The sequence below is a fragment of the Schistocerca cancellata genome, chromosome 8, assembly GCF_023864275.1.
Source record: "Schistocerca cancellata isolate TAMUIC-IGC-003103 chromosome 8, iqSchCanc2.1, whole genome shotgun sequence".
Classification (NCBI taxonomy): Eukaryota; Metazoa; Arthropoda; class Insecta; order Orthoptera; family Acrididae; genus Schistocerca; species Schistocerca cancellata.
Window position 1 is genome coordinate 495,843,096 of NC_064633.1, and position 27,045 is coordinate 495,870,140.

Sequence of the window (27,045 nt, forward strand, 5' to 3'; positions counted from 1 at the left end):
TGGTCTGTAATTTTGAGGATCAGTCCTTCTACCCTTCTTATATACAGGTGTCACCTGCGCTTTTTTCCAGTCGCTCGGGACTTTACGTTGGGCAAGAGATTCGCGATAAATGCAAGCTAAATAAGGAGCCAATGCAGTAGAGTACTCTCTGTAAAACCGAATTGGAATCCCATCAGGAGCTGGCGATTTATTTATTTTCAACCCATTCAGCTGCTTCACAAGCCCAGGGATGTCTATCACTATGTCCTCCATACGGGAATCTGTACGAGACTCAAACGGCGGTATGTTTGTACGATCCTCCTGCGTGAAAGATTTCTCAAATGCTAAATTTAAAATTTCAGTTTTCGTTTTGCTTTCTTTCGTTGCCAGGCCAGATTGATCAGTGAGTGACTGGATGGAAGCCTTCGACCCGCTTACCGATTTTACGTAAGACCAGAATTTCCTTGGGTTTCCAGCAAGATCTTTTGCTGAGGTATGACGGTGGTAGTGGTTGTATGCTTCGCGCATCGCTCTTTTTACAGCAGCACGAACCTCTACTAACTTTTACCTGTCCTCATTTTCCCGATCTTTCTTGTACCGCGAGTGCAACTGTCATTGCTTCCTGAGCATTCTCCGAATTGCGCCGGCCGGAGTAGCCGAGCGGTTCTGGGCGCTACAGTCTGGAACCGCGCGACCGCTACGGTCGCAGGTTCGAATTCTGCCTCGGGCATGGATGTGTATGATGTCCTTAGATTAGTTAGGTTTAAGTAGTTCTAAGTTCTAGGGGACTGATACCTCAGAAGTTAAGTCCCATAGTGCTCAGAGCCATTTGAACCATTTGAACCGAATTGCGCTGTTAAACCACGGTGGGTCTCTCTCTCTCTCTCTCTCTCTCTCTCTCTCTCTCTCTCTACTATAATTCGATAAATTCGTTGCATCTACTCATCGTTTTCGCAATGAAACGAACTATTGGTTCTTGGTTCGCCTTCCCCATAACATCAAATGTTCGTAGGTTTCGGTAGTTATGCAGATGTGAAGAGAGACATGTACAAGATAAACTAGTGTGGAGGGCTCCACCAACCTAATCTGAAGATCACAACAGGAAACAACGAAGCAATTCTGGTCCAGCTGAGACGATTTCTTCGAATACTGGGCGGAGGGATTAAAATAATTAACAATGTCATCGAATGTTGCTTTGAGAACTGCTACGGTATTTGTAACAATAAGTTCACTTCCTGTAAACCAATATCTTTTTAGGCACTGTCAAAAGATATTTAAGAGCTTGTGACTCCTTTCACGTAAAAAAATAAATCGTAATTATATTTACTCCAAATACCATAGATGTGACATGACTTACGACACTGATTTTGATATCGATCATAAATCTCAGTCCACATGTGAAACCATTCGAAGAATTTTTTCCAGGAATCCGAGTGAAGAAACAAGTGTGGAATTTTGTAAAGCCATAGCTGCACAAGTTTTGTTGTACGGTTCAGAGACATGAGTGATCAAAACAAACCAACTAAATAAAACAATGATTCTTGAGATCTGTGAAAGGGAGTACCAGACTGGATGCGTTTAAAAATGACGGTCTGATGAGAGATGTGAATATTTTTAAAGTGGAAGACAGAATGAAAGAAAAACAGGACGCCTGAACAGTATGCAAGAAGAAAGAACCCAAAAGAAGTTTAAATCGTATAGACCTAATTGTAGAAGAGACATTAGGTCACCAAGTAAACGTTGCTAACAGTTTCCTCTGTAACTGGAATAATACTCATTACAAGAAGTAGTTCGGTTATACAATTAGCAGCTGCTAACTCAACAACAAAACTATCACACAAGAACAGTAAAATGGAAAGTGCCTCTGAGTTTCTACGTTAAACAGGTGACATCATTGCTATGGTATCTTGGTGATGAAAGAAATCAAACAATTCAGCATCGTGACAGAAACATAGGTACTAATATTAAGAGGCTAATTAATTTCTTTCCTCCGGAAGAAGGAAGTGAAACGTAAGTAAGTTTTCACGTCAAAGACGAGTGTCCAAGATACACGGTGCTTTACACTGTTTTCTATTCAGTGATTGACAGCTGTGATAAGAGGAAGAAGTTAATGCATTACCGATACGATGTAGCAATTCCCAAGAATGAGTAACTAGCTATCCATGCACACGATTTGCGAAAGATGCTAACAATACCTCACTTTGTCTGTCAAGATCTCTTTCAAGTCGGCGAATTCCAACAAACAATGGTAGTAATCATAAAAATCCACAATACTGTGCGTTGCTGTACTTACAAAAATGCGCCTCTCCGTTATCGGCTACAGGAATCAAAGAAGCTCGTTATTTGTCTTGGTGTCAATCTGCAGGTTCATTAAAGTATGCAGTAAGAGACTGAGTGCTCCGCAGACTGTCTAAACGTGCTGTCCCCACCTGCTTCTGTATGATGGACGGCACTGAAGGCAAATCTATCCATTCGTAAAAGCGCATCTACTTCTATATACTACAACCCTCTGTGAACGTATGGCAGTGGGCACTTTCCATTGCGCCAGTTATTTGGGTCTCTTCCCGATCCATCTAATCTTGTGTTCGCGAACCCAACTGAAGAACTACGTAGGGGGCGCTGTAGTATATTCATTGATATGTGACTTGAAGTTGGTTCTTGCAACTTTGTAGGTAGGCTTTCTTGGGACAGTTTGCGTCTGTCTTCAAGCTTCTGCCAGTTTAGTTTTTCCAGTTTCAAAAATGGTTCAAATGGCTGTGAGCACCACGGGACTTCACTTCTGAGGTCATCAGTCCCCTAGAACTTAGGACTACTTAAATCTAACTAATCTAAGGACCAGAATGAGATTTTCACTCTGCAGCGGAGTGTGCGCTGATATGAAACTTCCTGGCAGATTAAAACTGTGTGCCCGCCCGAGACTCGAACTCGGGACCTTTGCCTTTCGCAGTTTGGAATGTAGGAGACAAGATACTGGCAGAAGTAAAGCTGTGAGGACAGGGCGTGAGTCGTGCTTCGGTAGCTCAGATGGTAGAGCACTTGCCCGCGAAAGGCAAAGGTCCCGGTTCGAGTCTCGGTCGGGCACACAGTTTTAATCTGCCAGGGAGTTTCATAATCTAAGGACATCGCACACATCCATGCCCGAGGCAGGATTCGAACCTGCGACCGTAGTGGTCGCGCGGCTCCAGACTGAAGCGCCTAGAACCGCTCGGCCACCCCGGCCGGCTTTTCCAGTTTTCCCAGCACGCTTTCTCAAGGGTCGAATAAACCTTTGACCATTCATGCTCTCCTTCTTTGCACACGTTCAGTACCCGCTGTTAGTCCATTTTAGGAATGGTCGAAAACACTTCAGTAATGTTCTAGGATGGGTCTCATGTGCATCTTGGGACCAATTTCCTCTGTGAACTGATAGTATTTTCCTGGTATTCTACCAGAAACCAGACACTGCCACCTGTTTTACTTACGACTAAGCCTAAGTGACCGTCCCATTTCAAATCCGTACAAATTGTTACGTCGAGGTATTTGTATGAGATGACTGATTCCAATTGTGGCTCATTGAGATTTTAGTCACAGAAAGATGGTTTTTCGTTTTTTGAAGTACATCATTGTACATTTCTTAAAAGTTAAATCAAGTTGCAAATATTTCCAGTGCTTTGGAATCTTATCGAGATGTTGCTAAATATTAGTGCAGCCTTGTTTGTACAGTATTTCATTGTACGTAGATAATTCGCATCATCCGATAGATGACTGAATCTCCTGCGATAAGTCTGAGATTACAATTAACACTGAAAGCAAGATCGTTAATACACAACATGAACAGCAAGAGTCCCAGTTCACTTCACTGGGGCATACCTGAAGTCCATCCAAGGCAACGGGCTGCGTCGTCCCAAACAAGAAACCCTCAACCACTTACAAATTTCGCTTGAAACCCCATGCGATCGTGTTTTCGATAATAAGTGTAGATGTGAACTGAGACAAATGCTTTTCGGTAGTTAATAAATATTGCATCTACCTGATTACCTTGATCGACGGCTTTCTGGGTGCTATGTTATGACCAATGATACATGAATGGTGCCTACAGAAACTTAAGCCTTCACTGACGTTTGTGCTCTCAAACAGAATGGAGAAGGAAGACAGTCTGAAGGTGTACGCTTCGCAGCCTCAGCGCTGCATCGTGAAGATATTTTGAGGAAAGAGAAGGCAGAATATCGCAACTTGGTACAAAGAAGTGAGTGCTTTATTTGTGTATGAAGAGAATCCGTGTCTCTTTCACAACATAAGTAAAGATTATCACAATGCAAGTAGACGCGAAGCAGCATTAAACGACTTGTGCGGTACTTTGAAATAGTGTAGGACACAATCAACAGTGGAGGAAATGAGAAAAAAGGAAGGAGGATTAATGTGTAACGTTCCGTCTACAAAGAGGTGATTAGAGATGGAGCACAAGCTCGGAGTTTTTTTGTTAAGGATGGGGAGGGAAATCGGCCGTGCTCTTTCGAAGACACCATGCCGGTCTTTTCCTGGAGCGATTTACGTAAATCACGAAAAACCTAAGTGGATCGTCGTACAGGGACTTGAGTCGTCGTCCTCCAAAATGCGAATCCAGCATGGTAACCACTGCGCCATGTCTCTCGGTAAATTAAAAAGATAATAAAAGCCTCGTAGCAAAAAAAAAAAAAAAAAACTATTTTGTGAGAGAAAGGACACTTGTTCTAGTGATAAGAGCAGCGTAGGGATCGATAATTATCCTCGCACATCCTCAAATAATTTCATCCTTTAAAAGGAATACTTTGCGAAGACATTTCAAGCTTCTCCCCCATCCATCTATCTGCTTATTCATCTTTTCACCCATGTTGACTGTTTTTCTTATCGTATTATTCATTGTCACGACATATATTGCAAAGACCACAAAGAAAGAAATTGCTCTCAATTTCCTTTTGGCAATCGACAGTGTTTTGAGTACTAATTCCGCTTTGTGGAGCGTCTACATCTACAAGACTAATCTGCAGTTCACACTTAAGTACCTGACAAAGGCTTCATACAACTACTTTCAGTCTATTTCTTGACCGTTCCACTTTCGAATAGCATGAGGAAAGAATAAACACTTAAATCTTTGGTTCGCTAGTTGGTTGATTTGGGGGAGGGGACCAAACAGCGAGGTCATCGGTCCCATCGGATTAGAGAAGGATGGGGAACGTAGTCGGCCGTGCCCTTCCTAAGGGACCATCCCGGTATTTGCCTGAAGCGATTTAGGGAAATCACGGAAAACCTAAATCAGGATGGCCGGACGCGGGTTTGCACCGTCGTTCTCCCGAATACGAGTCTACATCTACATCTACAGGGATACTCTGCAAATCACATTTAAGAGCCTGGCAGAGGGTTCCTCGAACCATCTTCACAATTCTCTATTATTCCAATCTCGTATAGCGCGCGGAAAGAATGAACACCTGTACCTTTCCGTACGAGCTCTGATTTCCCCTATTTTATCTCTTGGTGATCGTTCCTCCCTATGTAGGTCGGTGTCAACAAAATATTTTCGCATTCGGGGGAGAAACTTGGTGATTGGAATTTCGTGAGAATATTCCGTCGCAACGAAAAACACCTTTCTTTTAATGATGTCCAGCCCAAATCCCGTATCATTTCTGTGACACTCTCTCCCGTATTTCGCCATAGTACAAAACGTTCTGCCTTTCTTTGAAGTTTTTCGATGTACTTCGTCAGTCCTATCTGGTAAGGATCCCACACCGCGCAGCAGTATTCTAAAAGAGGACGGACAAGCGTTGTGTAGGTAGTCTCCTTAGTAGGTCTGTAACATTTTCTAAGTGTCCTGCGAATAAAACGCAGTCTTTGGTTACCTTCCCCACAACATTTTCTATGTGTTCCTTCGAATTTAAGTTGTTCGTTACTGTAATACCTAGGTATTTAGTTGAATTTACGGCTTTTGGATTAGACTGATTTATCGTGTAACCGAAGTTTAACTGTGCTACGTCGCTCCGTACTTAAATCTTCGGTGCGAGCTCTGAGTTCTCTTACTTTATCATGACGGTCGTTCCTCCCTATGAAGGTGGGAGTCAACAAAATATTTTCGCATTCCGAGGAGGAAGTTGGCGATTGAAATTTCGTGAAAAGATATCGCCGCAGCGAAAAAGTCGCTTTTCATATCCGTGACTCTCTCTGCCCTACTCCGTTATAATGCAAAACGAGCTGCTCAGCTTTGAACTTTTCCAGTTTCACCCGACAATCGTATCTGATAAGGATCTCATACTTCGTGACATTACTCCAGAATAGGACGAACGAGAGTAATGTAGGCAGTCTCTTTCGTAGTTTTTTTACATCCTCTAAGTGTTCTGTCAATTAACTCACAAGGGAACCTCCCCATCGCACCCCCCTCAGATTTAGTTATAAGTTGGTACAGTGAATAGGCCTTGAAATACTGAACACAGATCAATCGAGAAAAGAGGAAGAAGTTGTGTGGAACTATAAAAAAAATAGTAAAATATACAAACTGAGTAGTCCACGCGAAGATAGGCAACATCAAGGACAATGGGACTCTACGAGCGCCTTGGTCCCGTGGTTAGCGAGAGCATCTACGGCATGGGAGGTCCCAGGTTCAAGTCTTCCCTCGAGTGAAAAGTTTAATTTTTTTATTTTCAGTATATAGACAAACTCTTATGTTTTCATCACTTTTTTGGGAGTGATTATCACATCCACAAGAAAACCTGAATCGGCCAGGTAGAAGAATCTTTTTACCCATTCGCTAAGTGTACAAGTTAGGCGGGTCGACAACATTTTCCCGTCATGTGACGCACATGCCGTCACCAGTGTCGTATAGAATGTATCAGACGTGTTTTCCTGTTGAGGAATCGGTTTATCTATGACCTTGCGATCAAATGTTTTCGGTTCCCATTGGAGAGGCGCGTCCTTTCGTCTACTAATCGCACGGTTTTGCGGTGCGGTTGGAAAACACAGACACTAAACTTATTACTGTGAACAGAGACGTCAATGAACGAACGGACAGATCATAACTTTGCGAAAATAAAGAAAGTAAAATTTTTAGTCGAGGGAAGACTTGAACCAAGGACATCTCACTCCGCCGCTGCTCACGCTACCACGGGACCACGGTGCTCCTGAGCTCAAAAATCTCCTTAATGTGGCCTATCTTGCGCATGGACTACTCAGTTTGTATATTTTACTATTTTTTTTCATAGTTCCACACAATTTCTTCCTGTTTTCTCAACTGATCTGTGTTCAGTTTTTCTAGGCCTATCCACTGTGCCAACTTATAACTAAATCTGAGGGGGGTGCGATGGGGAGGTTCCCTTGCCAGTCTCTTGTTTGCCTTCTCCACAACATTTTATTTGTGATGGCTCCAATTTAAGTTGTTCTTAACAGTAATTCCTAAGTACACTCCTGGAAATGGAAAAAAGAACACATTGACACCGGTGTGTCAGACCCACCATACTTGCTCCGGACACTGCGAGAGGGCTGTACAAGCAATGATCACACGCACGGCACAGCGGACACACCAGGAACCGCCGTGTTGGCCGTCGAATGGCGCTAGCTGCGCAGCATTTGTGCACCGCCGCCGTCAGTGTCAGCCAGTTTGCCGTGGCATACGGAGCTCCATCGCAGTCCTTAACACTGGTAGCATGCCGCGACAACGTGGACGTGAGCCGTATGTGCAGTTGACGGACTTTGAGCGAGGGCGTATAGTGGGCATGCGGGAGGCCGGGTGGACGTACCGCCGAATTGCTCAACACGTGGGGCGTGAGGTCTCCACAGTACATTGATGTTGTCGCCAGTGGTCGGCGGAAGGTGCACGTGCCCGTCGACCTGGGACCGGACCACAGCGACGCACGGATGCGCGCCAAGACCGTAGGATCCTACGCAGTGCCGTAGGGGACCGCACCGCCACTTCCCAGCAAATTAGGGACACTGTTGCTCCTGGGGTATCGGCGAGGACCATTCGCAACCGTCTCCATGAAGCTGGGCTACGGTCCCGCACACCGTTAGGCCGTCTTCCGCTCACGCCCCAACATCGTGCAGCCCGCCTCCAGTGGTGCCGCGACAGGCGTGAATGGAGGGACGAATGGAGACGTGTCGTCTTCAGCGATGAGAGTCGCTTCTGCCTTGGTGCCAATGATGGTCGTATGCGTGTTTGGCGCCGTGCAGGTGAGCGCCACAATCAGGACTGCATACGACCGAGGCACACAGGGCCAACACCCGGCATCATGGTGTGGGGAGCGATCTCCTACACTGGCCGTACACCACTGGTGATCGTCGAGGGGACACTGAATAGTGCACGGTACATCCAAACCGTCATCGAACCCATCGTTCTACCATTCCTAGACCGGCAAGGGAACTTGCTGTTCCAACAGGACAATGCACGTCCGCATGTATCCCGTGCCACCCAACGTGCTCTAGAAGGTGTAAGTCAACTACCCTGGCCAGCAAGATCTCCGGATCTGTCCCCCATTGAGCATGTTTGGGACTGGATGAAGCGTCGTCTCACGCGGTCTGCACGTCCAGCACGAACGCTGGTCCAACTGAGGCGCCAGGTGGAAATGACATGGCAAGCCGTTCCACAGGACTACATCCAGCATCTCTACGATCGTCTCCATGGGAGAATAGCAGCCTGCATTGCTGCGAAAGGTGGATATACACTGTACTAGTGCCGACATTGTGCATGCTCTGTTGCCTGTGTCTATGTGCCTGTGGTTCTGTCAGTGTGATCATGTGATGTATCTGACCCCAGGAATGTGTCAATAAAGTTTCCCCTTCCTGGGACAATGAATTCACGGTGTTCTTATTTCAATTTCCAGGAGTGTATTTAGTTGAATCGACAACCTTTAAATTTGTACGATGAATCATGTAACGGAATGTTTTTAGTACAGATGTTGAGGATCTTACAAGTTTTATTGTTCATGTCAAGTACCACTTTGCGCATCATGCGGATATTGGGTCAATCATTTTGTAATTCGTATTGACCTTCTGACAAGTTCACCAGACGGTAAACGACAGCCGTATCTGCAAGCAATCTAAAAGGTATCATCGTGTCGTCTCCTAAATCATTTTCACAGATGAAGAACACCAGAGGGTCTATAACGCTTTCTTGGGTAAACTAAGTTAATACCTCAGTAAACTGACGGAAAGCTTTCCGTCAGTTACTACCAACTATGACCTTTTCTGGTAGGAAATCACGAAACCAGTAGCACAACTGATACGATACTCAATAGACGCGCAATTTGTTTAGAAGACGCTTGTGAGGAATTTACATTCGCTTTAGAGAGCTTTGTTGCTTTCTATATGGACATTTAGGACTCTCAAGTACATAGCTGAATCCGATCACAAACGTTCTACAAAGTGAATACTCTGCAGTAAGTAAAAGATTTTATTCATAACTGCCGTGATGCTATAAGGCCAATCTCATCACTGCACCGTCTACCGCAAGCGTACTGATACTGTAATGTTAGTGAGAGAATCTGTAGCGTTCCTGGCTCCAGAGGCCATTGCTTTATTCCTACAAATGACACTTGAGCTCAGCATGACTGTAACAGCAGACTATGACATCACGGGGTGAGATGGCGCACCCACCGAAAGATGCAGCACTCGAAGGGAATTGCAGCAGAAACTACTTGCATCCTGATCGGGTACTGTAGTGGCAGGTAAAGTGGACTGCCGACTTGTCTGCGAGGTAATCCGCTTATTGTCTTTTCTTAATATTAACTAGATTACGCTTCAGATGTGCTCCAAAATAGCATAGGAGACCCTGTCAGTACTGTACAAATGACGCATTTAGATCTTCATTGTACAGTTTATCTTAGATAAACAATCGATTAGCTAAAGAGACATGAATCACTTGATGCGCTATCGTCAGTGTAACTAATGATCGCCCTGCGATGTTGCTGACTTCAACCAAGCATTGCTACGTATGATGGCGTAGTGCTGGGACTTGTGCGATTAAACTCGGCAATCTCCGAACAAAGCAGACTATATTACGAGTTTAGGAATTTCTAATTTGTGATATGTTAATAATATGTGCCGAGTGATTCAAAAAGAAAGAACAGTTTAAGTTGTTTGTTACAGACAAGCTGTAAGAGATAGTAGCACAATGAACATGTCACTGGGTGGACAAAGGTTCAAAGTTTTGACAGAGCTGCGCTGTTGCTTGTTTATCTTAACAACACCATACCACAACGTTGGATTGGAAGAAGTGAATAGCAAGATCTTACATTGCTTTTGGCTTTCCAGGTCACCAGATCCCACACCTCGAGATTTTCTCTTGTGGGTGAACCGGGACATAAAAGACAGTCTTTGACCCACCTATGCCAGCTACTCTTCAAGAGCCGAGAAATCGAATTGTTGAAGCTGTCGATTCAATAAACACTGGCCTGTTGATTCGTGTGTGGAATAGTATGGGCTACCGTTCCGATGTTTCTCGAGCAACGTGTGGTGCTCACGTATATTTTATGGTATAGTGTCCTTGCGAACATAAAACTTTGAACCTTCCTCTATCCTGTGATATGAGCAATGTATTTCTATCTTTCATAGGTTGTCTGTAGTTAACAACTGAAATCCATTCTTTCTTTTTGAATCATCCTATACTGTTCAGTTCTAAAGTGATAAAAGTCTGAATGTTGACCAATGAGAGTGAGTGATAATCTGCCGTGCGTACCTGATAGGCGTAAGCGTGACTATGCAACATTGTAGAGGTCAGTTTTGTATTTCTTCTGATGGAAAATGTTTATAATAAAAATATCTGGCATACCTATAAGCCACCGACTTCATTAATTAGATGAGAGAAAAGCTTGAGTCAGTTTCACTGGAATACCATAAACCCTCTCGTCGAAAGCAACCATCTGAATTCCTGTTGACGAAATCGCAGGAAGACGCCAGGCTGATGGAAATATTAGAACTTTAGTGTCTTGTTCTGATTTGGCAAGATACATTTAGACCGCTTATATGTCCTACTACTCCAGTACAAATGGAGGCAGTTACGCGCCATATGTGTGGTACCGTAGAGAGGAAAATGACTCACTGATTCTATAACCAAGTGTTCTTTTTTATTCGTACATTTAGTCTCCTTTTTTTGTATACATCATCAAAAATTGTTTTTGTAGGTAAATACTGGATGCACATACACGAAATAGATGATCGAAATGGTTATATTCTTCCTTGGTATATGACATTTCGAAGGATGTAAATTTAAAAATAAATATTGTTGCAGTGCTGTTACAACATATAAAAATGTGAGGCTGATTATCAGAAACAACATTCCTCATTGTTTCAAAATCTGAAAGCATAATTGAAGATGTGAAGGAAATATACAAAAAAATAACATGCTGCTTTTCGAGGCGTGTTCAATACACCTCCGTAGTAAGAAAACCGTACAGTACCCATTCGTTTCTAAGGGGGTACAGTCATTGATTAAGTCGACTACAGTACAGAATTTGTATCGGGGAAAAATTGTTAGCACTGTTAAATTTACATAACATTAAATATAATCTCTTAATACATAAGTGGCCATAAATTCAGTGGCTTCCTTTACACTGAAAGTCCGCTATCTAATTGCACCCAGAAAATTCATAACATACAAAACATACCTTTTCATGAAAAACACAGTTTTTCAGTTGTGTGTTGACAAACAACAAGCACTTTGTTACAGGCTTCTCTAATCCAAGTGCTGATGATATGCCACAGTTTGTATCAATGAAGCTGTTCTCTGGTAGAAAGCTTCTCATTACCCTCCACAGCAGAACAGCGAAACTGAAAATAAGAACTCCAACACATTTATACAACTTTTGAATTTTGCGGTGCTGCTGTCATATGATTCCAGTCATATATATACAGTCCAATCCCAACTGATGTGGACAGAACTAATACACTCCTGGAAATGGAAAAAAGAACACATTGACACCGGTGTGTCAGACCCACCATACTTGCTCCGTACACTGCGAGAGGGCTGTACAAGCAATGATCACACGCACGGCACAGCGGACACACCGGGAACCGCGGTGTTGGCCGTCGAATGGCGCTAGCTGCGCAGCATTTGTGCACCGCCGCCGTCAGTGTCAGCCAGTTTGCCGTGGCATACGGAGCTCCATCGCAGTCTTTAACACTGGTAGCATGCCGCGACAGCGTGGACGGACTTTGAGCGAGGGCGTATAGTGGGCATGCGGGAGGCCGGGTGGACGTACCGCCGAATTGCTCAACACGTGGGGCGTGAGGTCTCCACAGTACATCGATGTTGTCGCCAGTGGTCGGCGGAAGGTGCACGTGCCCGTCGACCTGGGACCGGACCGCAGCGACGCACGGATGCACGCCAAGACCGTAGGATCCTACGCAGTGCCGTAGGGGACCGCACCGCCACTTCCCAGCAAATTAGGGACACTTGCTCCTGGGGTATCGGCGAGGACCATTCGCAACCGTCTCCATGAAGCTGGGCTACGGTCCCGCACACCGTTAGGCCGTCTTCCGCTCACGCCCCAACATCGTGCAGCCCGCCTCCAGTGGTGTCGCGACAGGCGTGAATGGAGGGACGAATGGAGACGTGTCGTCTTCAGCGATGAGAGTCGCTTCTGCCTTGGTGCCAATGATGGTCGTATGCGTGTTTGGCGCCGTGCAGGTGAGCGCCATAATAAGGACTGCATACGACCGAGGCACACAGGGCCAGCACCCGGCATCATGGTGTGGGGAGCGATCTCCTACACTGGCCGTACACCACTGCTGATCGTCGAGGGGACACTGAATAGTGCACGGTACATCCAAACCGTCATCGAACCCATCGTTCTACCATTCCTAGACCGGCAAGGGAACTTGCTGTTCCAACAGGACAATGCACGTCCGCATGTATCCCGTGCCACCCAACGTGCTCTAGAAGGTGTAAGTCAACTACCCTGGCCAGCAAGATCTCCGGATCTATCCCCCATTGAGCATGTTTGGGACTGGATGAAGCGTCGTCTCACGCGGTCTGCACGTCCAGCACGAACGCTGGTCCAACTGAGGCGCCAGGTGGAAATGGCATGGCAAGCCGTTCCACAGGACTACATCCAGCATCTCTACGATCGTCTCCATGGGAGAATAGCAGCCTGCATTGCTGCGAAAGGTGGATATACACTGTACTAGTGCCGACATTGTGCATGCTCTGTTGCCTGTGTCTATGTGCCTGTGGTTCTGTCAGTGTGATCATGTGATGTATCTGATCCCAGGAATGTGTCAATAAAGTTTCCCCTTCCTGGGACAATGAATTCACGGTGTTCTTATTTCAATTTCCAGGAGTGTATTTTTCTCACATCAAGTTTCGAGAAAAGCCTTACTCTCAAGCTGGAATTTAAAACACTAACAGGTCGGTGCTCCATAGAACGGAGCGTAGTAAAACAGCACATTATGAGTGTTAATGGAATTTGCCTTAAGTAACAAACGTTGACGGCAATATCTCCTTGTTATTCTTGAATCTTTTGAATGTCGAATCCATGATGTTATCTCTAGTGTGAAAAGAACGTGCTATTCGCCATAAGTCTCCGCAGAGTTTTGAAGAGAAAATACAAGTAACACACGTCTTACACAAACATGAAAACATTGAGCGTAATCTAACTTAATGTGTGGAAGATCACGATGAACCAGATTAAGCCCCACCTTTTCTCTGCGACTACGGCGATGGCGTCTTGCTCTTATAGGCTTCGCTTTATGTGCAGGCAGACGGAGACCAACGAGAAGATGAAGCCCCGGCGGGGTTGGTCGCAAACTGCCGCCATGCTGGCGACAGTAATGGTATTAATGACGTTCAGTTGCGCAGAGGGCACCATCTCCGTCGACGTAACCTGCACTCAGCAGATATGTGAGGTAAGCAACCTGATATTCACCACAGGATAAAAGTCTCAACCTGGCTTTCTCACATATTACAACTACCAGTTCTATGTATCCGTGTATCTCATGCGTGTTTTCTAGTGTCATCCTTTACCTTCCGTTGTATCGTCATGGCCTCTAGTAAAGAGCTTCGTTGGTCTCCCTACGATCAGTTTGCCTAGCTGCATTTTCCACCCACCACTAATTTGTTAGCATACTGGACTCGCATTCTGGAGGATGACAGTTCAAACCCGCGTCCAGCCATCCTGATTTAGGTTCCCCGTGATTTTCATAAATCGTTTCATGCAAATGAAGGGATGGTTCGTTTGAAAGGGTGCCAAAATGGCAGTTGACCGTGAATAAAAAAAAATGCGAAGTTATTCACATGAGAACTAAAAGAAATCAGCTAAATTTCGATTACGCGATAAGTCGCACAAATCTGAAGGCTGTAAATGCAGCTAAATACACTCCTGGAAATGGAAAAAAGAACACATTGACACCGGTGTGTCAGACCCACCATACTTGCTCCGGACACTGCGAGAGGGCTGTACAAGCAATGATCACACGCACGGCACAGCGGACACACCAGGAACCGCGGTGTTGGCCGTCGAATGGCGCTAGCTGCGCAGCATTTGTGCACCGCCGCCGTCAGTGTCAGCCAGTTTGCCGTGGCATACGGAGCTCCATCGCAGTCTTTAACACTGGTAGCATGCCGCGACAGCGTGGACGTGAACCGTATGTGCAGTTGACGGACTTTGAGCGAGGGCGTATAGTGGGCATGCGGGAGGCCGGGTGGACGTACCGCCGAATTGCTCAACACGTGGGGCGTGAGGTCTCCACAGTACATCGATGTTGTCGCCAGTGGTCGGCGGAAGGTGCACGTGCCCGTCGACCTGGGACCGGACCGCAGCGACGCACGGATGCACGCCAAGACCGTAGGATCCTACGCAGTGCCGTAGGGGACCGCACCGCCACTTCCCAGCAAATTAGGGACACTGTTGCTCCTGGGGTATCGGCGAGGACCATTCGCAACCGTCTCCATGAAGCTGGGCTACGGTCCCGCACACCGTTAGGCCGTCTTCCGCTCACGCCCCAACATCGTGCAGCCCGCCTCCAGTGGTGTCGCGACAGGCGTGAATAGAGGGACGAATGGAGACGTGTCGTCTTCAGCGATGAGAGTCGCTTCTGCCTTGGTGCCAATGATGGTCGTATGCGTGTTTGGCGCCGTGCAGGTGAGCGCCACAATCAGGACTGCATACGACCGAGGCACACAGGGCCAACACCCGGCATCATGGTGTGGGAAGCGATCTCCTACACTGACCGTACACCACTGGTGATCGTCGAGGGGACACTGAATAGTGCACGGTACATCCAAACCGTCATCGAACCCATCGTTCTACCATTCCTAGACCGGCAAGGGAACTTGCTGTTCCAACAGGACAATGCACGTCCGCATGTATCCCGTGCCACCCAACGTGCTCTAGAAGGTGTAAGTCAACTACCCTGGCCAGCAAGATCTCCGGATCTGTCCCCCATTGAGCATGTTTGGGACTGGATGAAGCGTCGTCTCACGCGGTCTGCACGTCCAGCACGAACGCTGGTCCAACTGAGGCGCCAGGTGGAAATGGCATGGCAAGCCGTTCCACAGGACTACATCCAGCATCTCTACGATCGTCTCCATGGGAGAATAGCAGCCTGCATTGCTGCGAAAGGTGGATATACACTGTACTAGTGCCGACATTGTGCATGCTCTGTTGCCTGTGTCTATGTGCCTGTGGTTCTGTCAGTGTGATCATGTGATGTATCTGACCCCAGGAATGTGTCAATAAAGTTTCCCCTTCCTGGGACAATGAATTCACGGTGTTCTTATTTCAATTTCCAGGAGTGTACTTAGGGATTACAATTACTAATAACCTAAATTCGAACGATCACATACATAATATTGTGGGTAGGGCAAACCAAAGACTGCGATTCATTGGCAGAACACTTAGAAGGTGCAACAGGTCTACTGAAGAGAATGCCTACACCACACTTGTCCGCCCTATTTTGGAGTATTGCTGTGCGGTGTGGGATCCGCATCAGGTGGGACTGACGGATGACATCGAAAAAGTACAGAGAAGGGCAGCTCGTCTTGTATTTGCGCGAAATAGGGGAGAAAGTGTCACAGACATGATACGTGAATTGGAGTGGCAATCATTAAAACAAAGGCGTTTTTCAATGCGATGGGATCTTGTCATGAAATTTCAATCACCAGTTTTCTCCTCCGATTGCGAAAACATTCTGTTGGCACCTACCTACATGGGGAGAAATGATCATCACGATAAAATAAGAGAAGTCAGGGTTCGCACAGAAAAATTTAAAAGAAAACAAAGGAAAAATAGCTATAATAAAGTAGACTATCAAATTCAGCTGTGGTATCGACAGAATACGACACAGCTACTAAATTTGACTTCACTGACATAATTAATGAGTTTACTTCCCTCAAAGCTAGGAAAAATTATAATACCAAAATAGAAGTCTTGGAAAGGAATATGTTCACAACACTTCGTTATAGCTATTTTCCTTTTGTTTCCAGTTGCTAATTAATGTGATATTAATAATTCATGAAGAGCCAATAAAATCTGTCCTTTATTATATTAAGTCTACAACTTGGCTTCTGCCGGTTTGCAGTAGATAGCAGCAGCGGGTAGCGGCGGTGCAAGTTCAAAAATGGTTCAAATGGCTCCACACAATGGGACTTAACATCTGAGGTCATCAGTCCCCTAGACTTAGAACTACTTAAACCTAATTAACCTAAGGACATCACACACATTCATGCCTTAGGCAGGATTCGAACCTGCGGTCGTAGCAGCAGCGCGGTTCTGGATTGAAGCGCCTAGAACCGCTCGGCCACAGCGTCCGGCGACGGTGCAAGTGGTAGATCCTAAGCGTCGTACAGTAAGTTTAGCCATTTGTAAACATAACGCCATCAAAATATTAGTAGATTTGTGATTACATCATCAAGTTATTCCTCACTGCATACATCAACTTAGAGCCCAATTCTCGGCATTTGTGGGAAGTTTTTAATTTTCTGCTTTAACATGAAGAAATCTGCGGCTGAGGCTCATAAAATGCTGTGTAAACCTATGGCAAGGCACCCATTAGTGAAAGAACATGCAGAGAATTGTTTGAACTCTTCAATAACGGTCATTTTGACGTCGAAGACCGTCATGGTGGTGGACGAGAGGAGGTTTTCGAAGCTGCTGAAACAGACGTTAAGAAGAAGATCCTTACGGAAACCAACTGATGCGTTCGAAGGCATGCACTGAAAGACAAACGGCAACAGCATAGAGATAGACAGGAAAAGCTGATTCTGCAGCATGACAGAGATCGACCCCACGTCGCAAAACCTATCAAAACATACTTAGGAGCGTTGAAATGTGAAGGTCTGTCTACCCGCCCTATTCTCCAGACGTTGCTCCCTCTGAGTACCACCTCTTTCGATCAATGGTACACGGTCTGGCTGACTAGCACTTCCAGTCATACGAACTAGTACAAAGCTATACCGTTTCATGGATCTCTTCAAACGACGCCCAGTTCTTTCCTAGCGGGATTCGTATGCTGCCCGAAAGATGGAAGGAAGTAGTGGCTAGCGATGGACAATACTTTGAATGGCAAATTTTTAAATGTTTTTCACAATAGAGCCTCGAACTTCGAGAAAAAAACGGCGGAAGCATAGTTGTAGACCTAATACATCATATTAAACGGAATGTACAGTAACTGCCATAAACAATTAGACATAGATAATAAAAGAGAAATACCGAAATATGCCGCATGAAGGCTGTAGTAACAGGACATAGATTTCGTTTTACTTACAATTGTTTTAGAAAGCTACACAATTTGTTGTTTATTTGCTACAATGATACGTTTAATTTCTTGTATGCAATATTTTTTATCCATATAGCTGATCTAAGTAAAATTAAATTGACCTCTTACCATGAAAGTTGTACCAACGGCGCAGGATAATCTCAGTACGGCGCTGTACACGGGAGTTAAGAGTAATGAACAATACAAAGAAATACCAAGTTTGCGAAAATTTCACGCAGTTTCTGCTGCACGAGACTAATATTCAAGTCTAGCCAGGAAACACTGACAAAAATTGCGAAATCTGGAAGCGATTCGTGGTGTTCTGGTTAGCGTTGCTGACTCTCGATCATGGTGCCTCGGGTTCGATTCCCAGCCAGGTCGAAGATTTTTTTCCCCACTCTGCACTGTGTGTGTGTGTGTGTGTGTGTGTGTGTGTGTGTGTGTATTTTCGTCATCGTTATTTCACCCCAGATGGGAACAGCCAGACAGTGATGCCATATACACAGTTTTTGTGGGAATTCTTTTAAAAGTTGCCACAATAAACGACTCACCATGAGCGTGGGAGACGACATAGTTTTGAAAAATGCATACTACACAGACTTTTTACTAAAAAGTGAAGCTTCAATGTTAAGTTCACCAAATGTACTTGGCATATAACATAAATTTAGCAAGAAAGCAACAGATTACCAACAATGTGCAATAATTTATTAATAGGGAGATTATAGCAATTAATTTTAGTATGAAGGTGGTGCGTGGCACTATTTCAGTATTGAACTGCACTGCTTGTAGAATATCCAGTAAGACTTTTCATGGCGACGAGTGTAGATATGGTCCTGATGCTGTCTTGAACGAAAGACCGAAGATATTTTGGCTCAACACTCCCCTCTCTCTCCACCCCATTCCCTATTTTTGAGGAAATCGGGCCTAAAATTCATGAAGCGCAATCGACTCAGAATTGACAGGGTCGATGGATAATTGAAAAGCGAGCATTTTTCTTCATCATGTAGGGGGTCCACAAGCGCATATTTTCACACAAGTCTAGGGAAGAAATTTTTGTTACTGCCACGTATGTACTCACAAAGTAAACCCCGCTCAAGGAAAGCGCCGCTCGTGTAGCGTCTAAGGCATCTCGCTGGAGAGCAGAAAACCTGTGTTTGATTCCTAAAAGCTTTCTTCAGTTTTTTTCATTTGCATTTTTTTCCGTTTTGAAACCGTAAGTTGCTAATAAGAAGTTTTGTCTGATACTGGATTCCTATGGTGCACTAAATACGCTGTACAGCCACATCGATGTGACCACAGCCTACTTCCGACGTTAACGTGCAGTAGCCAATCATATACGCCAGGTGGTAGCACTAGCAGTGGAGATGTATAAAGCGTGTCACTGTCGTAATGCAGAAAAGCAGCGATTTATCTGACGTCCAAACCGGCATGACGATTGGTTTTCGGACCCAGAGTGGAAACACTTCGAAAAGAGCTAAGTTTGTAAACTGTACACATGCCGCTGTGGTTAAAGTATACCATGCATGCCAAAATGGCGCTATTCAAAGCCGCCACCAAGGAAAGTGTGGAGCACCACAGATCATAGATGATAGGGACGAACGGCAGGTGAATAGACGTGCAACTATTGAGCAACTGACCGCCCAGATGAATCAAGGTACTACAGCAGTGTCTTCTCAACGACCATTCAGCGTAAGATGGTTGTGTGGGCCTCAGCAGCAGGCGCTTGGTTCATGCACCCAGGCTAATTGCTGGTCATCGGCGACCGGCACCGCAACTTGAGAACCGCCGAGTGCCTACAGATGAGCTTTCCATATGAATCACGTCTTATGTTCCATCAGACAGACGGCCATTGGCGTGTATGGCGTGGAACGTCTGAAAGGAAACAAGGACGGAGTGTTATGGTCTAGGGAATGTTTTTTGGCATTTCCTGGGTGATCTCGTCATTCTGGAAGGCACAATGGATCAACACAAGTATGCATCTATCCTTGGGGACAATGTGCTCCCTTACATTCGGTTTCTTTTTCCTCGGTACTATGACATTTACAAAGAAAACACGAGTAATGCAAGTCACACAGCTCGCTGTATACGTGCGTGGTTCGAAGAGCAACAGTATGAGTTTACTGCATTCTCTTGACCACCAAATTCTCCGGATTTAAACCCAATTTAGAATATGTGGAACTGGGTTGTTCGTGCAACAGATCCTCAGTCGGAGAACCTAGAACTGCTGGCTGCGCCACTGAAGTCAGCAGTCTCCACATCCCTCTCGGAACCTCACTGACCCTCTTCCTGCAGTGGTGCGCATTGCAAGAGGCGGTTATTAAGGCTTATGAGTGGTGGTTACATTACTGTGACTCAATAGCCTAATATCGTCATATGTGATCTCATGTTCATAGGCGACGGGGATCAACCGACTTGCATGTTGAAAGCAATACAGCCAAGCTGCACACTTGTGTCTCAACTACGTCATGTTTGTTTTTATCACCAACTCAAAAACTTTATTTCGAGGCTTCAATATTGCAATCTGATTCTGGAAACCCAGCGGCAGTTACACAACTGCACGGATTCAGTAATGAAATTGCAATTAAATTAATACCATTAGCCACTAGCTGGCATTGATATACGAGGGCAGTTCAATAAGTAATGCAACACATTTTTTTTCTCGGCCAATTTTGGTTGAAAAAACCGGAAATTTCTTGTGGAATATTTTCAAACATTCCCGCTTCGTCTCGTATAGTTTCATTGACTTCCGACAGGTGGCAGCGCTGTACGGAGCTGTTAAAATGGCGTCTGTAACGGATGTGCGTTGCAAACAACGGGCAGTGATCGAGTTTCTTTTGGCGGAAAACCAGGGCATCTCAGATATTCATAGGCGCTTGCAGAATGTCTACGGTGATCTGGCAGTGGACAAAAGCACGGTGAGTCGTTGGGCAAAGCGTGTGTCATCATCGCCGCAAGGTCAAGCAAGACTGTCTGATCTCCCGCGTGCGGGCCGGCCGTGCACAGCTGTGACTCCTGCAATGGCGGAGCGTGCGAACACACTCGTTCGAGATGATCGACGGATCACCATCAAACAACTCAGTGCTCAACTTGACATCTCTGTTGGTAGTGCTGTCACAATTGTTCACCAGTTGGGATATTCAAAGGTTTGTTCCCGCTGGGTCCCTCGTTGTATAACCGAACACCATAAAGAGCAAAGGAGAACCATCTGTGCGGAATTGCTTGCTCGTCATGTGGCTGAGGGTGACAATTTCTTGTCAAAGATTGTTACAGGCGATGAAACATGGGTTCATCACTTCGAACCTGAAACAAAACGGCAATCAATGGAGTGGCGCCACGTCCACTCCCCTACCAAGAAAAAGTTTAATGCCATACCCTCAGCCGGTAAAGTCATGGTTACAGTCTTCTGGGACGCTGAAGGGGTTATTCTGTTCGATGTCCTTCCCCATGGTCAAACGATCAACTCTGAAGTGTATTGTGCTACTCTTCAAAAATTGAAGAAACGACTTCAGCGTGTTCGTAGGCATAAAAATCTGAACGAACTTCTCCTTCTTCATGACAACGCAAGACCTCACACAAGTCTTCGCACCCGAGAGGAGCTCACAAAACTTCAGTGGACTGTTCTTCCTCATGCACCCTACAGCCCCGATCTCGCACCGTCGGATTTCCATATGTTTGCCCCAATGAAGGACGCAATCCGTGTGAGGCACTACGCGGATGATGAAGAAGTTATTGATGCAGTACGACGTTGGCTCCGACATCGACCAGTGGAATGGTACCGTGCAGGCATACAGGCCCTCATTTCAAGGTGGCGTAAGGCCGTAGCATTGAATGGAGATTACGTTGAAAAATAGTGTTGTGTAGCTAAAAGATTGGGGAATAACCTGGTGTATTTCAATGCTGAATAAAACAACCCCTGTTTCAGAAAAAAAAGTGTTGCATTACTTATTGAACTGCCCTCGTACATCAAGGGGGACAGTTGAAAATATGTGCTCCAACTGGGACTCGAACTCGGGATCTCCTGCTTACATGACAGAAACTCTATCCATCTTCTTTTTTTTCCTCATTTTGTTCGATATAGTTCGTTGCGTTGGGTCTGGGCCGACGTCACAAGACATCCGTTCAAGTTGATCATTAATTCATTGACTCAGTTTTTCTTTTATTACAGAGAGCATGCAGCCCTCTGACCGAACATGCTGAGCTACCGTGCGGCATCCATCTGAGCCACTGAGGGCACAGAGTATAGTGCGACTGCAGGGACTTATCGCTGGCACGCTCCCACATTCTCAACTTATATAGTCCACACCCACACACTACATTCGTAGAGCCCCTGCCATTATACCCATTACTCGCGGCAGACAATACACCGAGTCCCGCAAGAGTTCAGGCAATTCGTGTGCATCTGCACTGAAGAAGGTCATCAACCGGTTAGCCTTAACGATATGGTTCAAATGGCTCTGAGCACTATGGGACTTAACATCTCAGGTCATCAGTCACCTAGAACTTAGAACTACTTAAACCTAACTAACCTAAGGACATCACACACATTCATGCCCGAGGCAGGATTCGAACCTGCGACCGCAGCGCTCGCGCGGTTTCAAACTGAAGCGCCTAGAACTGCTCGGCCACCGGTGACCGGCTTAACGATATGAAGATAGCATCTGTTCTTTCGGACATGTCCGAAAGAACGGATGCTATCTTCATATTCAAAGTATCTAACCAAAATTTTATCCTTTTTTATTTGTGAAAGTATCAATGATAAGATTGTTCTAAATTAATTATTCAACAAACCTGCATCTGACTGCGTCTGTGAACTTGTTTCTTGCACTCCTCCACTTTGCCAGAAAAGCAACATGTATTTGACTCAGCAATCAAGTTTAAGAGTGTAATGCCGTTTGTGCAATGTCATTAACATGGAACTGAAACATTAACTATTGGCCCTGATGTTTACTTAATGAAATCATACCTTTACTTGAATAATGCCAGATATGTGCAATGGCATAAAATTAGTTATTTGAAATAACTTTGCTCTGATAACGTTAGTTATACCAAAATCGATTTCAAACCATGAACTGCACATATATATTGCGTAGAGGCCTCTTTTTCTTTACGTTCTTTCATTGGTGGGTAACTTTCCTTTACTATTTATTTTCATATTCAGTACAAGCAAAGGATGTGGATTATGATTCAGGCTGTTAGATTTAGACGTAACGTAGAACTCTCTCTCTCTCTCTCCCTCTATATATATATATATATATATATATATATATATATATATATATATATATATAGTTAAAATTTTAAGTCATACACAAAACCTACCATTTCCAACATTTTTGTAGCATGAATCACTCTTACAAAAAATTTTACAAAACGATTACTGTGTCAAACCTTGGACATACATACCCCAACTCTGAACATTATCTAACAAAAACGATTTTGAAATCATTATATATCTTCTCTCATTTATATGCTAAGGTTTTCTTAGGGTAACTGCGCAGCGAGCGCGACTCCTGCCTTAAAGCTGTCTGCACACATCTGCTTCCTCCGGGCACCTACCTGCGACTCCTGAGCTTTTTACTGCACGCGCCCGGCTCTCTTAACCATCAAAGATCCTCCTACTCAAAGATATTATACTCACTCCACCTTGCGATTGGCAACTACCGACTTTATTTTCTGGATCTACCCTGATCAGACCTTAGCACATACCTTTCAGTATCGATTCAGTAATGACCCACAGCATAATTTATGATCAGTTTTCAGCACTGAGATACGTGTCAAAATTAATTCCCAAAACATAAATATTTTGGAATGTAAGCCAAACTGTTTTCCTCCGAACTTTCGGAAATAACTATGTAATTGCGCCAAGACTGCTTCATTAGAGCCGGCCGGAGTGGCTGTGCGGTTCTAGCGCTACAGTCTGGAGCCAAGCGAACGCTACGGTCGCAGGTTCGAATCCTGCCTCAGGCATGGATATGTGTGATGTCCTTAGGTTAATTAGGTTTAATTAGTTCTAAGTTCTAGGGGACTGATGACCTGAGAAGTTAAGTCGCATAGTGCTCAGAGCCATTTGAACCATTTTTTTGCCTTCATTAGAAGTACTTGGTGCCATGAGCATATTTGCTCCGAATGTTTATGTGAGCAGTACCACACATCTAGGTGTTCCAAGGAAACTGAGGACATGTAATACAGGGAATGAAAGAGCCATTGTCAAGCGACCAGGAATAAATTTATTATTCTTTACCATGCCAAGTCGTTTGAGAAATGTATGAAACTATCTCGTTATTATTCAGTATTGACTTACTTACCTTATTAACCCTCTAGTTCTAACTAATTTCGAAACGGCATAAATACATTTGAAAAAAGACCTGCAGAAAGCGTTTGAAATCTAACATCTCTCTGGTTCCCAGCCAGATGCCTTGGTCGCTACGCCAGCGGCGCTTTCGTTCAACAGCTTTTACCTTACAGTTACACAAGCGGAGGTCGAATAAGTTTCTTTCCTCTATTTCTACGAATATATGCGTTTGCGGACCCCATATATGGTGATGCAAAATTATCTAACATCCCGCCATTTTAGTCGATTGCGCGTTACGAACTTTAGGGATGGTTGAAGTGTATCTCAAGGGGGACACAGGATAAACAGTGATCAAGTTTTAACAAGTTTATTGACAACGAAATACGTTTGCTTGGACAGTAAGAACAAAAAGCACGAAATGCAGCGCCTCATTAGGTACTGGTACAAAGAGTTGACAGAGCTGCTCTCTAAGGCCTTCTGACTGTTTCTGGTGTGTAGTAATACCACTGGGGTGCGGTAAAATACACTTGCAGGGAAATAATCCAAGTTCCGAGAAGCCGTCCTGATTAGGTCCAACACAGGCACAGAAAAGTGTATCCTTAACACATTCCAAGTCTGCAGAGGAAGCAATGATGAAAGTTGAGAACAGCGGCGTCGGTCCCTACGATGGGCTTTGAGAGTGTCCTGAGACAATGATATGAAGATGGCATCCGTTCTTCGGACTGATGCCATTGGTGACTGTGCAGCTCTCTAGAATGAAATTACAATTAAATCAATACCATTAGCTGCTGACGGGCGTTGATATACATCAACAGGGACAGATGAAAATGTGTACCCCGATCGGGACTCGAACCCGGGATCTCCTGCTTTCGGGGCAGACGCTCTATACATCTGAGCCACCGAGGGCACAGAGGATAGAGTGACTGCAGGGATTTATCGCTGGCACGCTCCCCGTGAGACCCACATTCCCAACTTATAGTCCACGCACTACATTCGTAGTGCCCCTGACATTTTATACTAAAATGTAGACTTTCACGGCCGGAAATATCATGTGCATTATAATTATCCGGGCTGTTATGCCGTGGTCGGTTGATGAATTCTGTGTCGATTCCCAACGTTTCGTCTCCGACTGCGGGAGACATCTTCAAGGGGGTCCGTAGCTCAATGGAAGGTCCAACACACCCACTGGCTCGCTACTGACTGCCGCTAAATTCCGTGTCCGCGGCGTGACGTCACGTGTTTTCAAAACGTCAGTGCAATTGGCCGCTGTCCGTCGCGGACTAACTAATTGGTTCACCCACCTACTCGTTAGCCAAGTTTTTGACTACGCTGCTAAAACCACATGTGGGCCGTTCGGACTCTTATATAAAGAATTCGACACATTTCATCAGCAGATTGAACGGCATAGTGGTCCAGCCGGAGGACATATTGGTCAGCTTCGATGTGGTATCGCTGTTTAGCATGGTTCCACTTAATGATGTATTGGATCGAATTTTTCCTGCCGATATTTCAGAACTGTTTAAGTGTTGTGTGACGACCACATACTTCAAGTGGAATGAACAGTTTTATGAGCAAACGGATGGCGTGGCTATAGGAAGCCCCCTAAGTCCCGTAATTGCAAACTTCTTTATGGAGAAATTCGAAGAACATGCCTTAGGTACTGCCAGCAAAAAACCAAATGTATGGTTCCGATACGTGGATGACACGTTTGTGCTGTGGAGACATGGTAGGGAGGAACTAAGCCGGCTCCACGAACATCTGAACAGTATAAACTCGAGAATTCAGTTTACAATGGAGGAGGAGGTAGAAGGCAAGTTACATTTCCTCGATGTGCTTGTTTTTAAAAACGAAAATGGTAGTTTGGGCCACTCAGTATACCGCAAACCCACGCACACGGACCGTTATTTGCACCGGGATTCGAACCACCACCCACAACAGAAGCGGGGTGTTATCAAGACGTTAGCGGACAGAGCTAGAAATATTTGTGAACCTGAGTTGCTCGACGCTGAGATGGAACATCTCCACAATGCACTAATGAAGAACGGATATTCGTCCGCCGAAATAAAACGTGCGTTGAGGCAGCCACGCAGAAATCATACTGACGTACAGGCTACTGCAAAATCTAAGGTTTTCCTGCCGTTTGTTAAAAATGTAACGGAAAGAATAGGGAGGATCTTGACGAAGCGAAATATTACCGTAATTTACAAGTCCACCAGGAGGATACAGGAATACCTTAAGCCTGCCAAGGACGCTCGCAAACCACTGGAAAAAGCTGGAGTGTATAGGATTCGATGCAGCTGTGGTGATGTTTATGTGGGTACCAATAAAAGAACTGTTTGTAAACGTTTGGAAGAGCATAAGGGAAATTGCAGAAGAGGAGAAACGGAACGATCAGCTGTTGCGGAGCATGCTTTCCAGCCAGGGAACCACAATATTCGTTTCGAGGAGACGCAAGTACTAGCGGCCACAAGCGGATATTACGAAAGGCTCTACAGGGAGGCAATCGAAATCGCTAAACACCCAAATAATTTCAGCCGTAAGGAGGAGGATGTGAAATTAAATGGCATATGGATGCCGGTGTTAAAGAAGATGTGTACCACCCGCCCACTACTGGGTGATGGCAACGGCGATCGACGGCGACGGACAGCGGCCAATTGCACTGACGTTTTCAAAACACGTGACGTCACGCCGCGGCGTGGGAGCGCGCGGACACGGAATTTAGCGGCAGTCAGTAGCGAGCCAGTGGGTGTGTTGGACCTTCCATTGAGGTACGGACCCCCTTGAAGATGTCTCCCGCAGTCGGAGACGAAACGTTGGGAATCGACACAGAATTCATCAACCGACCACGGCATAACAGCCCGGATAATTATAATGGACCCTGACATTTTACCGATTACTCATGGCAGACAATCCACCGAGACCCATAAGAGTTCAGGCAAATCGTGTGCATCCGCACTGAAGAAGGTCATCAGCCAGTTAGCGGCTGGCATCTGTTCTTTCGGAAGGCTAACCGGCTGATGACCTTTTTCAGTGCACATGCACACGATTTGCCTGAACTCTTACGGGCCTCGGTGGATTGTCTGCCA

General features: G+C 45.2%; 1 protein-coding gene across 1 annotated transcript in view; it reads left to right on the forward strand.

Moving 5' to 3' along the window:
* Positions 1–27,045, forward strand: part of LOC126095186 (uncharacterized) — a 207,868-nt gene that overhangs the window by 18,122 nt on the left and 162,701 nt on the right. The window contains exon 2 of the mRNA XM_049909919.1: positions 13,671–13,818. Coding sequence (XP_049765876.1) covers positions 13,693–13,818 — 126 coding nt within the window. The 5' untranslated portion in view covers positions 13,671–13,692. The remainder of the gene's footprint in view (positions 1–13,670; positions 13,819–27,045) is intronic.